Raw genomic sequence first — 12,341 nt, 5'->3', positions numbered from 1 at the left:
TTTTTTTTGAGCCCCGAAAAAATGGCTAGGCCGTCTTTTCGGGGGTGACTTAATTCCCCCCCTTGCATCTTCGGGCGGGCGGGCAGCGATGGCTTGGATGTTGACCTCGGTGTTGGTGGGGCACTTCATATTGGGGTCAACGCAGGCAGCACCATATCCGGGTGTGCAACAAAAGTACTTCCTAACGGCAAGCCCCCCCACCATTCCCCCCCATTTCGCATGTTTTAATATAGGCCTTAATTTGGCGGGAGGGGCTTAATTTCATTTCATGCCTATAAAACATGCTGGGACTTCCTATTGGGGGAGGCCATATTGTTGGAGAAACAGGGTAGTAATAGTAGTGCAGACTTTGTAAATAGTTGGACAGTGTTGAGGGAATTATTTGTTTAGCAGAGTAATGACGTTTAGGAAAAAAACTGTCCTTGTGTCTAGTTGTTCTGGTGTGCAGTGCTCTGTGAATTAGAGCAGCCAATGTAGCCATCTTTGCTACACTGCAAAACCTCCATCAGTGATTGCAACCAATCATCCATCCATTGTCAGAATTTAGGTGTCTTTCCATAGTTGTTACTCCCATAGTTGATAGGTTGTGTACAGCAATTTCTGGTCTTGTAGAGTTGATTCTGCCCTGGGTTCAACAAAGATCCTTAGTTTGTTCCAGGAAGAAGAAAGATGAAGCAATCCAATTTCAGGACCCCATGCCAATCCCAAACGTTGTTCTTTTCATTTGTGGGAAATATTGGATTTTTCCACCTGAAAATGCGGTGGAAAATGCGTCAGACCTACATAGCAATCCGGTTACACTATCAGCCTGCTTCCAGAGAACTGGAGTGGAGAATGACTGAAAGCAGGTTTTTTTTTTTTAAATGTGAGCCACTAATCTTGTTAAGCTGCCCACAAAGTTATTATAACTCTATAGCCAACATAATGTGCAGAAATACATCTGGATTTAGTTCTGTCAAGAGTTCTCTTCCCAGGAATTGGCCAAGGTGCTTGTATGTCATGGAACATTCATACTCCCCTGACAAGGTTCAGTGACAACATGTTGTGAATCATTCATTCAGCAACCGAAAGGGAAGTGTGAAGTCAGTTTTTCTGAATTAAAAAAATAAATAAAAATACAGAAACTCCGAGCGTGGTTACAGAGATGAGAGCTGGCTTTCACCATGATTCAGAATGACCAACCCCATCCTTGGCTGCGCATCTTTAGTTATAGATACATGTGGAAGAACTAATAGCATGGAGTTCATTGGCAGCCCTTGGCTGATGTTCCCAAGCATGATGTGCCCTTTGCAAAACCCACAGATCGGAAGTCACTGTATGCCAGGGAAAATCGGGGTTAGTTTATCCTTCCTGAGAGCCCCCAAAGGAGTTCTCTGTCTGATGCTTGAACAGTCCTGGTTTGTTGACTCAAAGGCCAGGCTATGAAGTATTTTGGGGAAATAAAATAAAAAGTAGAGCAATGACTCATTGCCCTAGGTCAAAGATTCAAGGAAGGGAGGGAAGGAAGGAAGGAATGGAAGGAAGGAAGGAAGGAAGGAGACTGGTGGAGTAATTTAAATTTGTGGTCTCTTAAAGAGGTCCAGGTTAGGGGCTCTGACTGTGATTGTGTGCTTAGTTATCTGATCTTGAAGAAGTTGATGGGTCTGTTTATAAACCTTCCACTGAATGTCCAGAATGAGCCAGTCAGGGAACAAGAAAAGGAGTAATGAAGGTATTTTATATGCATTTTTGTAAAAAAAAAGGGGATAAATTGTGTGTTTATCTGATTGTGATTCTGCCCTTTGAATTTGCTGCGTGATATTCGCAATCTCCTTTTTTTTTAACCTTTTATAGTTTGGACTGTCAGTTGCATGGAAAACCAGTGATCAGAATTTACAATATTTCAGAAGTTTTTGTTTGCTTGTCTGTTTGGTTTGTTTTATATTTCACTATACAATTTTATTTATGTTTACCAGGAAGTCAGTCAAACAGGACTTAATCCCAGATAAAAGCAATACAATGACCATAATTCCGATCCAGCATGACCAATGGGAAAGTTGTGGACTCTGTAGTCCAAAATATCTGGAATGTGCCAAGTTAACTACTGTTTAAATCTACCTGATATTTGTTGGTACCAGATTTAAGGGATGTCTGGACATGTACAGACAGACCACCCAATGGTGCTTTTTTTCAAGAGGCCACTGGACTTTCTGTTTTTTTCTTTTGGAAGACGTTTCGCTTCTCATCCAAGAAGCTTCTTCAGTTCTGTGAATAGATTCAGCTCTGAGAAGAGCTGAAGAAGCTTCTTGGATAAGAAGCGAAACGTCTTCAAATAAAAACCAGAAAGTCCAGCTAACCTCTTGAAAAAGCCCCTTTGGGCCTAGTGATGGGATTCAAATTTTTTTACTACCAGATCTGTGGGCGTGGCTTGGTGGGCGTGGCAGGGGAAGGTTACTGCAAAATCCCCATTCCCTCCCCACCCCGCTAACCTGCTTTCCAGCTCCGTTCTCCCGTGCAGGGCAACCAAAGAAGACCCAGCCAATCAGATGGGACTCGGGAGGCGGAGAATAGATGGGGGCAGGGCCAGTCAGAGGTGGTATTTTCCGGTTCTCTAAACTACTCAAAATTTCCGCTTCCGGTTCTCCAGAACTGGTCAGAACCTGCTGAATGCCACCCCTGCCTTGGAGACAACCGTGACCTGGATGGTTGAGAATCTCCACAGACGTACAGGCAGACATACACACAGACATACCTGCTGACCTTCCTGGTTTGGCTTTGCAGGAAACAAAGGGCCCCTGGGGGAAACAAGCCACAGCAGCACTCAGAAAACCAGCAAGGCACCACCAAACACAACAAAGAACACCAGAAACCTTCACAAGGAGGCCAAGCGCCACACTCCTCGGGGCGATGTGGCCACCACGGCTACAGCCAGAACCGGCGGTGGCATCACAACCAGAAACACTCTTCCAATGACAAAGAGATGCACCGAAACACCAAAGAGACCGAGAATCTAAAAATAGAAGATACTTCTGTCTGCACGGTGCACATCCCTCTGGAGATGCACCGCAACCACGATGCCACCGAGAGGCCGTCGCCACAGTACCTCCAGGATCCCGAAAGCAAACGGAAGGACAGCATCCACGAACGGAAAAACGAGAGACCCAAAGTCAACTTGCTGCAGTCTTCCAAGGACAGGCTACGCCGGAGGCTAAAAGAGAAGGTAACCGCTGTTCCTCAGTCACTTCTTTTTTTTAAAAAAATAGAACTTTATTAAAATTCAGAAAGAATTAAAATTCACACTAACTACCAAAAACAGGGGAAGGAAAAAATTCAAAAGGAGATAGTGTGAAAAAGTGGCGGGGGGGAGGGGGAAGAGGAGAAAAGTAGGGAAAGCCGTTCAACTTTTCTCAGTACAAATATATAATATCTAAATTAAGCCTAACGTAACCGATAACTAACTTCAAATTTAGAAACCTCTACAACATTTCTGTAGTCTTCGACAAATCCAGGCATCCAATCATTAATTCGGAAATACCTATCCATCATTATCAAAGCCAGTTTGGTCCAGTGGTTAAGGCACCAGTCTAGAAAGCGGGAGACTGTGAGTTCTAATCCTACCTTAGGCATGAAAGCCATTTGAGTGACTGTGAGCCAGTCATTGGGAGGTGATGAATTCCAGTCCTACCTTAGGTGCAAAAGCTAGGCTGGTGACTTTGGACCAATCACCAGGAGACTCTTAGTTCTATCCCAACTTAGCCATGAAAGCTGGATGGGTGACTGGGCCAATCACCCGGAGAATTTTAAGTTCTAGTCCCGCCTTTAGCCATGAAAACCAGCTGGGTAACTTTGATACAGTCACTCTCAGTCCAAATCACCTCACAGTGTTGTTGTGGGTAAAATAGGAAGGAGATATATTCACTGCCTTAAATTATTTATAAAAAATAATAAAGGCAGGATATAAATAAAAACTAATAAACCGGATTGCAAAAATAATCTCTATTTTAAAAATCAACCTGAGCAAAATCTTAAAACAAGCATATATAAGTATTCCATTTCCATATCTCTGTTAATTCATTTTCCAATCTATTTTTGTTACTAATTTTTACATTTATTTCATCTGCATATTTCCTCATTAATATAGCCCTAAAAAAGAAAGGAAACCCCCCCCCCATATTTCCTCCATTCTATAGATCCATCATAACAGGAGGAAAAAAAAACCCAATCTGAAAACACACATCCATCTTGTTTTCCTCACTCACTTCTTGAGCCATCAAAGACATTTGCAAGTTTCTTGTGTCAGGGAGTTGAGCTAACCTTGTTACTGAGGATTTGTGACCATGATGTCACTGGAACAAGCAGAACCAAAATGTTCAAGCCTTTAATAAGAGTTTTGATAGGGCTTATAAGGCATCCATTTGCCCTTAAATCCTCCCAAATGGGAAAAAAAAAATAGGCAAGGAGGGCTGGCACAAGTGAGTGCTTTAAACCTGTACAATAAGTTCAGTTTTCTGGAGTCATCTGTATGATTCCCTCATATGAAAACTTTTATTTCTACCACAAGCTTCCTCTGTTATCTGTATTTAAATCCGGAGGGATGAAATCAATCCATCAGCAGAATTGAGATGTATTTGTTATGTTGTACATTGCTTATTTATTTATTAAACAAACTTATATAGCTGGCCAACTCGCACACAGTAGCTCCAGGTGGTGTACAACATTAAAAGTCAACAGTTAACAGATAACAGATAATCAGAGTTGGAAGGGACCTTATAGGTCATCTAGTCCAACCCCCCACCCAAGCAGGAGACCTTACACCATTTCTGACAAATGGCAGTCCAATCTCTTCTTGAAAGTCTCAAGTGATGGCACTCCCACAACTTTTAAGGGCAAGCTGTTCCCGTTAAAAATCCATAGTTTAACTGACCCACTGCCCGCCCCATGGCGACAAGAGAATCAAGCCAAACCGCTGGATTGGCTCTAAATGGGGTCCCTGACTAAACAGTTTCATCAAGAGTTTGCAGAAAAGCTACAGGCAGAGCCAATCTTATCTCTAGGGGAATAATTCTAAAGGGAAGGAGCCACCACCGAGAAGGCCCTTGCTAGTGAGTTAGCTTTTCATGCCTTATCACAGAGAAATCATGTTTTATTCCAGAAAGAAAAGTGTAATATAAATGATGACTAATATATTGTTTTTGTTATTGTCAACTTTACAGAAACTATTGCTCTTTGGCTTTATTTTGTCTTGGAAAAGTCTTATTTAATGTCCCTGTTTAATTTCTCTTCTGCTTCAGCAAAGCCAGCGCAATGTCCTGTAATAAATACCATGTTCTGCCTCTAGGTGTCACTCTATATTATTTGTTGCTTTTGCTTTCTATTGATCAGAGCTAATCTTAGTTTTGACCCAAATAATCTCACTTCCACATCCGGGAAAGTCCCCACTTAAAACAATGTCCTTGGCATCAGTTCATGAATCTTAACAAACCAACCATAGCCCGTTTATTTCTTGTGCCAACTTACCTGAAGCCAGCCATTTAATTGAAATTAGAATGCAATTTTATCTCTAAAGTTGAAGGGGACTTTTTAAATCCTTTATCACACCATGGAATGAGTAATTCAATGAAAATAAATGTCATCATGAAATTCATCATGAAAATGATGAGCAGAAACTCAATGGGCATGGCTTCAGTATTATAGACGTCAGCATTTTTTTAAGGATTATTCATTCCTTTAATTGCTGTCTGCCATACGGGCATTAAAAGTGCAGAGTTTCTGCCCAAAAAACAGAGCCTTTTTTATACTCCAAGATCTGTGAAAAAATTTAGGGGATGTGGTTATCTCCATTTCCACAGCATAGAATTTGAAGAAACAAGACAGTAATTTTTTCAGAAGACCTTGGATATTCGTTGGTTAAAAAAATACAAGTAATCTTAAACCAACAATCACAATTTAGCCCAGAATTTCTTTTGCTAAGCAAGACATTTATTAAATGAAGTTTGCCCTATTTGATGACCTTTCTTGACACATTTGTTAAGTGAATCACTGCAGTTGTTAAGTTAGTAACAAACATTGTTATTTGAATCTGGCTTCCCCATTGACTTTGCTTGTCGGCAAGTTGCAAAAGTAATCCCCAAACCCCAGGATACTGCAATTGTCATAAATATGAGTTAGTAGCCAAGCATCTAAATTTTGATCACATGTCCATGGGGATGCTGCAATGGTTGTAAATGTGAAAAACAGTCATAAGTCACTGTTTTCAGTGCCGTTGTCACTTTGAATGGTCACTAAATGAATCGTTTTAAGTGGAGGACTACCTGTAGGTCAATTGAAGAATTTGAAAGGTTCAATTTAGGTTGATTCTGGTATTCTGTGGAGATGTACCACTATTTGAGTGAGATTAGCCAGAAATGGATACCAGGTCAGAACCACCACTGAAAATCTATATGTATAAAAGCGAAATGCCACTCATGCATCATCACAAAATCTCCAGAACCATAAAGTCTATAAACTTGAAATTTGGCACGTATGTTCCTCTTGGCTTCTAGGTGCACACTAAGAAAGGATTTTTCAAAATGACCATTAGTATTTTGTATATTATTATTATTAATACATTCTGATGTTAAGGTGTTCTATTCCCACCTCCCCACCTGAAAAGAAATCTGTTCCAAATACAAAACACAAGCAGAGGAGAGGAGTTTCAGTTTTACTTTCACAGCAGCAACCCGTTTTAGTACAGAACAGTTGAGCTAAGCCACGCCCAGGCTCCTTGCTGTCTCCTTCTTGCTCACACAGCAAATACTCTTTCAGTTTCCATGTTTCAGTTTCCAAACAGCCCTCAACTCTCACACACATGCTGGTAGTAGAGACAGAATTTTTTTTCCCCCTTATTTTCCTCCCCAAAAACTAAGCCCAATCGCATAGTTTCGTAGCGAAGCACGAGCACAGAGTTAGTATGCTACTATTTTCATAATACGGCAGCCTTAAAATGCATTGGGACCACAAGTCCCAGAATTCCCTGGAGGGTCCTAGATTGAGCAGGCAGGTTTCTACTATGCTGGCTTTTGTTCGATGCCTCCTAACCGTCATGGCTTGTCACAGAGTGCTGATCCGTGTTCTCTTCTCTTTCTCCCTCCATGTCTCCCCCTTGCGTAACAGATGCCTTGTCTTTCCCTTTTCACGGATCAGGACGAAGTGGTGGTGGAGTCCACAGACCCACAAAGGAACAAAATGGACAAATTAATTGAGATTCTCAATAGCATGAGGAATAACAATAGCAGCGGGGTGGACTCCAAGCTCACCAACTTCATGGAGGAAGCCCAGAATTCCACCAACTCCGAGGAGATGCTGGGGGAGATAGTCAAGACCATCTACCAGAAGGCCGTGACTGACCGTAGCTTTGCGTGCACGGCGGCCAAGCTGTGCGACAAGATGGCTCTCTTCATGGTGGACGGCACCAAGTTCCGGAGTCTTCTTCTCAACATGCTTCAGGTAACCGGATGAATGGTTGCTTCTGCGCCTTCAAGGCGTTCCTTCGCTGGTGGGGGTGAGATCTCCATACCATCTGGCCATGCTTCAAAAGCAAGCCAGCATTCGTTTTGCACCCAATTAATTTTAGAAAAATAAAAACAGCAGGGAGAAAGGGAAGGGGCGGTGGCATCTCTGTTTGTTGACATGATGCGTTTCATGGTTACAGGGAACCGTTATTATTTTTATAGACATCCGCCGTCCTTCTCCAGGCCTATTTTAAACGATCCCTTTAGCAAACACTCAGTTTCTTGAGGTGCAATTTTTCTCTGTTCTGCATATAAGGGAGAGGGAGAGGGGGAATGGTTGAAAGGCTGCCTCTGTTGATCTACAGAGGGACGGAGGTTGGGTTTTTTTTTTTCCCCTTTTGCTTTGAACATTGGCTTCAGCTCAAAAGAGCCAGCAAACGAGCTGGTTTTATATAGGTTTTTTTCATCGCATTTGAGTAAATATGTATGAATCCTAAGGCCCAATGAGGTGAAAGAGCTAGCAGGGGAAGGAAAAACCTCCTAGCAGGCCCAGGGACAAGAAGAGTTGCAAAAGGTTTTGGTGGGAAGGAAGATTGAAGAGTTTGGAGAACTGAATTTCTTGTGCTGGCTTGAAATAACCCGCTAGCTGTTAGCTGTAAGTCTTCAGTTTTATATGTATTGTGTGTGTGAATTTCTCTCCCACCCTCTTTTTTTTTTAGTGGATCATATACAGCAAGGGTGTCCAACCTTGGTAACTTTAAGACCTGTAGACTTCAACTCCCAGAATTTCCCAACCAACATACAGTATATCGTTTTTAAAGACTGACTTTGAATAAGAGAGCTTAAACTGTCTATATCTGAGGGCAAATTTGCATTTTACAAAAGCTACTAGTTGTCTTCTTCTTCCATTTCCTTTCACCTTCCTCCAAAGAGCAAGGTCTTCATGCAATATGTCTGAAGGATATTTGCTTAGCAAGATGGGCAGCCTGTACCTTTAATAAACAAACAAACAAATAAATATTGTCCTTTTTGCCTCAAGTCTGGGCTTCGTCTTAGTGGACTAGGTATACCTTCTCTAAAATTATCTGACCCATGCCTGGTGCTTTAGGTCTTCCAATGGTGTACCCATCACCACTGGTGGGTGGTGATGACACTGCTGGTCATCTTTCTTTCCATTCTTCCCAGCTTCTACTTCTCTGGAGGACTAATTCTTCAGACAAGGGTCTGAACTAGGACAAGTTAGACCTCTGTGTTGATTTGATGATCCATCAGTTTGTTTTCTTGACTGTCCATGGTATTCTCTTCTCCCATTCCAAAATTCAAAAGCATCAATTCTCTTCTTATCCTACTTCTTCAAAGTCTAGCTTTAGCTTCCATGAAGTGCAATGGGATAGGATAGAAAATATGGAGTGGAGTGGAGGGAGTAGAGTAGAGTAGAGTAGAGTAGAGTAGAGTAGAGCAGAGAAGAGAAGAGAAGAGAAGAGAAGAGAAGAGAAGAGAAGAGAAGAGAAGAGAAGAGTAGAGTAGAGTAGAGTAGAGTAGAGTAGAGTAGAGTAGAGTAGAATTCTTTATTTGGCCAAATGTGATAAGACACCCAATGAATTTATCTCTGGTGCAGGAGCTCTCAATGTACATGCAAAGCAACAGAGTAATAATAATCATATTAATGATACCAACAAGAGGGAGTAATACAGAAGATGAGAAGGATAATAATAATACTACAGCCATACAACTTGGATAAATAGACAAAAGATAATACTGTGAGGATTAGGTGTTTAGCAGAGTGATGGCACAAGGGGAAAAACTGTGTCTAATTGTTTTGGCATGCAATGCCCTGCAGCAGTGTCCCAAGGGGACGAGTTGAAACAGTTTATGTACAGGATGTGTGGGATCTGTAGATATTAGGGAATATCATGATTTGCACAACTCTGATCTTTCGAAAGCAAAGTCTGGACCCTGAGTTAGGTCCAGCCTGGCTGTTCTCACATCCTTAACTTGTATTAGGGATGCACTCTTTTAAAAGCCTCTTTGATTCAGCTTCTTGGTGCACATCAACCTGGTATGTCTGCAGAATATTGGCTACATAGCACCAGATTCCCCCCTTACCTTCCTGCTCTATTTCTCTGATGTTCTCTGCTATTTTTTTTTCCGTTTGCTGCTGGAATTCCTTGTACTGTACAGCAAAGAAAAGGGGTGAAGGGGCAAATCTTGCACACAGAGCCCATATCAGTGTGTAATTCTCCCACCAAGACTGAAAAGATGTTTGGAGAGCACCCTTGGCTACCATCCCTCTCTTAAAGGGTTAGGAAGGAGACCAGGAGGAAGAGTGCAGAGAAAAGCAACAAAGATGATTAGGGGCCTGGTGGCTAAAACATACGAAGAACGGTTGCTGGAATTGGGTATGTCTAGTTTAATGAAAAGAAGGACTAGGGGAGACATGATAGCAGTGCTCCAAAGCACCTGAAGGCAAAACAAGAAGCAATGGATGGAAACTAATCAAGGAGAGAAGCAACCTAGGACTAAGGGAGAAATTTCCTGATAGTTGGAACAATCTATCAGTGGAACAACTTGCTTCCAGAAATTATGAATGCTCCAACACTGTAAGTTTTTCAGAAGAGATTGGACAACCATTTGTCTGAAATGGTATAGGGCAGTAGTGGCTAACCTTTTTGGGCTCCTGTGCCAAAAATCGTGTGCACGCTTGCACTCGCGTGCCAGCACCCAGAAGGCAATGTGAGACCCCCCACACCCCCTATGCATGTGCGTGCAATCCCCACCTACCCACCCCCATCGCCCCCTTACCTGCCCTGCGCCTCTCAGCTGATTTTCAGCTGGTTTGAGGCCAATTTTCGGCCTCCCAGAGGCTTGAGGAAGGCTTCTGCAGGCTTTGCAGGCCGAAAATTAGCCCTGTTTTCGTCACTTCCGGTATTTTCGGAAAAGCAGGAAGTGATGAAACGGGGCTAGTTTTCGGCCTGCAAAGCCTGCAGAAGCCTTCCTCAAGCCTTTGGGATGCCGAAAAAGACCTCAAACCGGCTGAAAATCAGCTGTGAGGCACATGCATGCCCAGTGAGGTAAGTTTGCCTGCAGCTCGCATGCCGGCACAAATAGCTCTGCGTGACACCTGTGCATGCCACAGGTTCGCCATCATGGGTATAGGGTTTTCTGTCTGAGCAGAGGGTTGGACTAGAAGATCTTCAAGGTCTCTTCCAACTCTGTTAGGAATTGGGATGACTTTTGTGGTCGTAGCAGAGAGCAAACACCAACAAATGACTCACAGCTGGAGCAGGAGAACCCAAAAGATCAGGGATGGGCAACTATGGCCCCGTTACGACCTGTGGACCTCAACTCCCAGAATTCCTGAACTGGTTGGCTCAGGAATTGTGGGAGTTGAAGTCCACAAGTCATTAAAGGGCCATAGTTGCCCCTCCCAGCAAAAGATGTTTAAAAAAACCTCCAGGTTATTCTGTGGTCTGTTGAGAGCTGGATTAATTTTTCCCCCATCACCTGCTACCCAGTCACGTAGGAGCTGCTTGGAACTCAGTAGCTTTGTGCCATCTGGACAGAAAAACAGTCCTTGTAGCTTAGTTTCCCCCCCTTCCCAACTCCTTTTGTTGCCTGCCCCCTTGCTGACCTGGAGCTGTGAAAGCAACCCCCACACACACACGCCCCGCTAACCGAAAGTCTGTTGAAGAATGAGAGACGTCTCTTGCGAGCTTTAGGCGATAGACGTCCTCAGCGACTCTTTCTCTCTCTCTCTCTCAAGCAACCCACCACCCACGAATAATCTGTTACCGCTGTCAAAGTGGAGGGGGGGGGCTATTGGGGAGGGAGGATCTGCAGTTTCTTGTAGATTGGATGAATCCTGGGATTAGCTCTGCTCTGTGTGTGTGTGTGTGTGTGTGTGTGTGTTGGGTTTTCTACATTGCTGAACAGATGGCTGCAGAAGCATTGCAGAGGAGACCCCCATGGAGTGCAGAAGGGAGCAAGACTACACAATTTTGTCACAGCATCGCAACTTTCCCCCCTGGCGGATAAACAGATTCTGGAGCAGATTCCTGGTCTCCCAGCTTGGTGTATATTTGGGTCTCTTTTTTTTTTTTTTTTTTTAATGGCTGGGTTAAATAGACCAAATTCTATTTTGGTTCCAACCTGGGAGTAGCTTGTTTTGCTCTGTTCCATACCCGTGCAAAACTCTCAGGTCTACTTCAAATCCCGATAGACCTCAGCTCAGGGGTGGGCTTCAAAATTTTTAGCAACGGGTTCTCTGCCCAGTTGCTGGGTGGGCGTGGCCATGGCGGGTGTGGCCTAGTCAGCCTCCTGCCCTACAGTGGGGAAGGGGGGGCATTTTTTCCTCGAGCCTCCAGGAGGGCGAAAACAGCCTCCCTGGGCTCCGGAGGCTCTCTGGAAGATGGAAACGGGCCCATTTCCGGCCTTCATCGAACTTCCAGGTGGCCCATTTTTTGCCCTCCCCAAGCCTCCGTGCAGGCCCTGCACTTTCCTGCATCCAAAACTGGCCTGCGTGGGGACACCTGGGAAGGGATGGGCAGGGCAGGGTGTGCAGGGCCAGCCAAGAAGTCTAGAAAGTCTAGTTCTGCCAAGAATGTCATAGGGGTTAATGGAGAGGCAGTTTCTGTAAGCAACACCAGAATGTTTCCTTCCTGCCTTCCTTACAGGATTAGTCCAGTAATTTCTTCTAACAACCGGTTCTCCGAACTGCTTAGAATGTTAACCGGCTCTAGTGAATAGGTGCGAACTGGTAGAATCCCACCCCTGATTAGGAGGTAACTCTCGTTCCATCATCAGCCATGGACACCGCCTGGGCGAACTCAACCCACCTAACAGCATTTGTTGAACTTGAATGGAGGATGCTGT

At 43.7% G+C, this 12,341-nt stretch overlaps 1 protein-coding gene across 2 annotated transcripts in view; it reads left to right on the top strand.

The window, feature by feature from the left end:
• Positions 1 to 12,341, top strand: part of CTIF (cap binding complex dependent translation initiation factor) — a 175,690-nt gene that overhangs the window by 110,480 nt on the left and 52,869 nt on the right. Inside the window, exons 8-9 of one of the 2 annotated variants that reach the window (XM_087958673.1) lie at positions 2,761 to 3,199; positions 7,132 to 7,464. In XM_087958673.1, coding sequence (XP_087814799.1) covers positions 2,761 to 3,199; positions 7,132 to 7,464 — 772 coding nt within the window. The remainder of the gene's footprint in view (positions 1 to 2,760; positions 3,200 to 7,131; positions 7,465 to 12,341) is intronic. The other variant, XM_087958674.1, reaches the window with a different exon arrangement.

The sequence above is a fragment of the Notechis scutatus genome, chromosome 2 (genome assembly GCF_049901735.1).
Source record: "Notechis scutatus isolate UNSWTSFEM ecotype Mainland chromosome 2, rNotScu1.2, whole genome shotgun sequence".
NCBI classification, from domain to species: domain Eukaryota; kingdom Metazoa; phylum Chordata; class Lepidosauria; order Squamata; family Elapidae; genus Notechis; species Notechis scutatus.
Note: the sequence above shows the minus strand (reverse complement) of the source record. Positions and strands in the feature narration are given on the sequence as shown.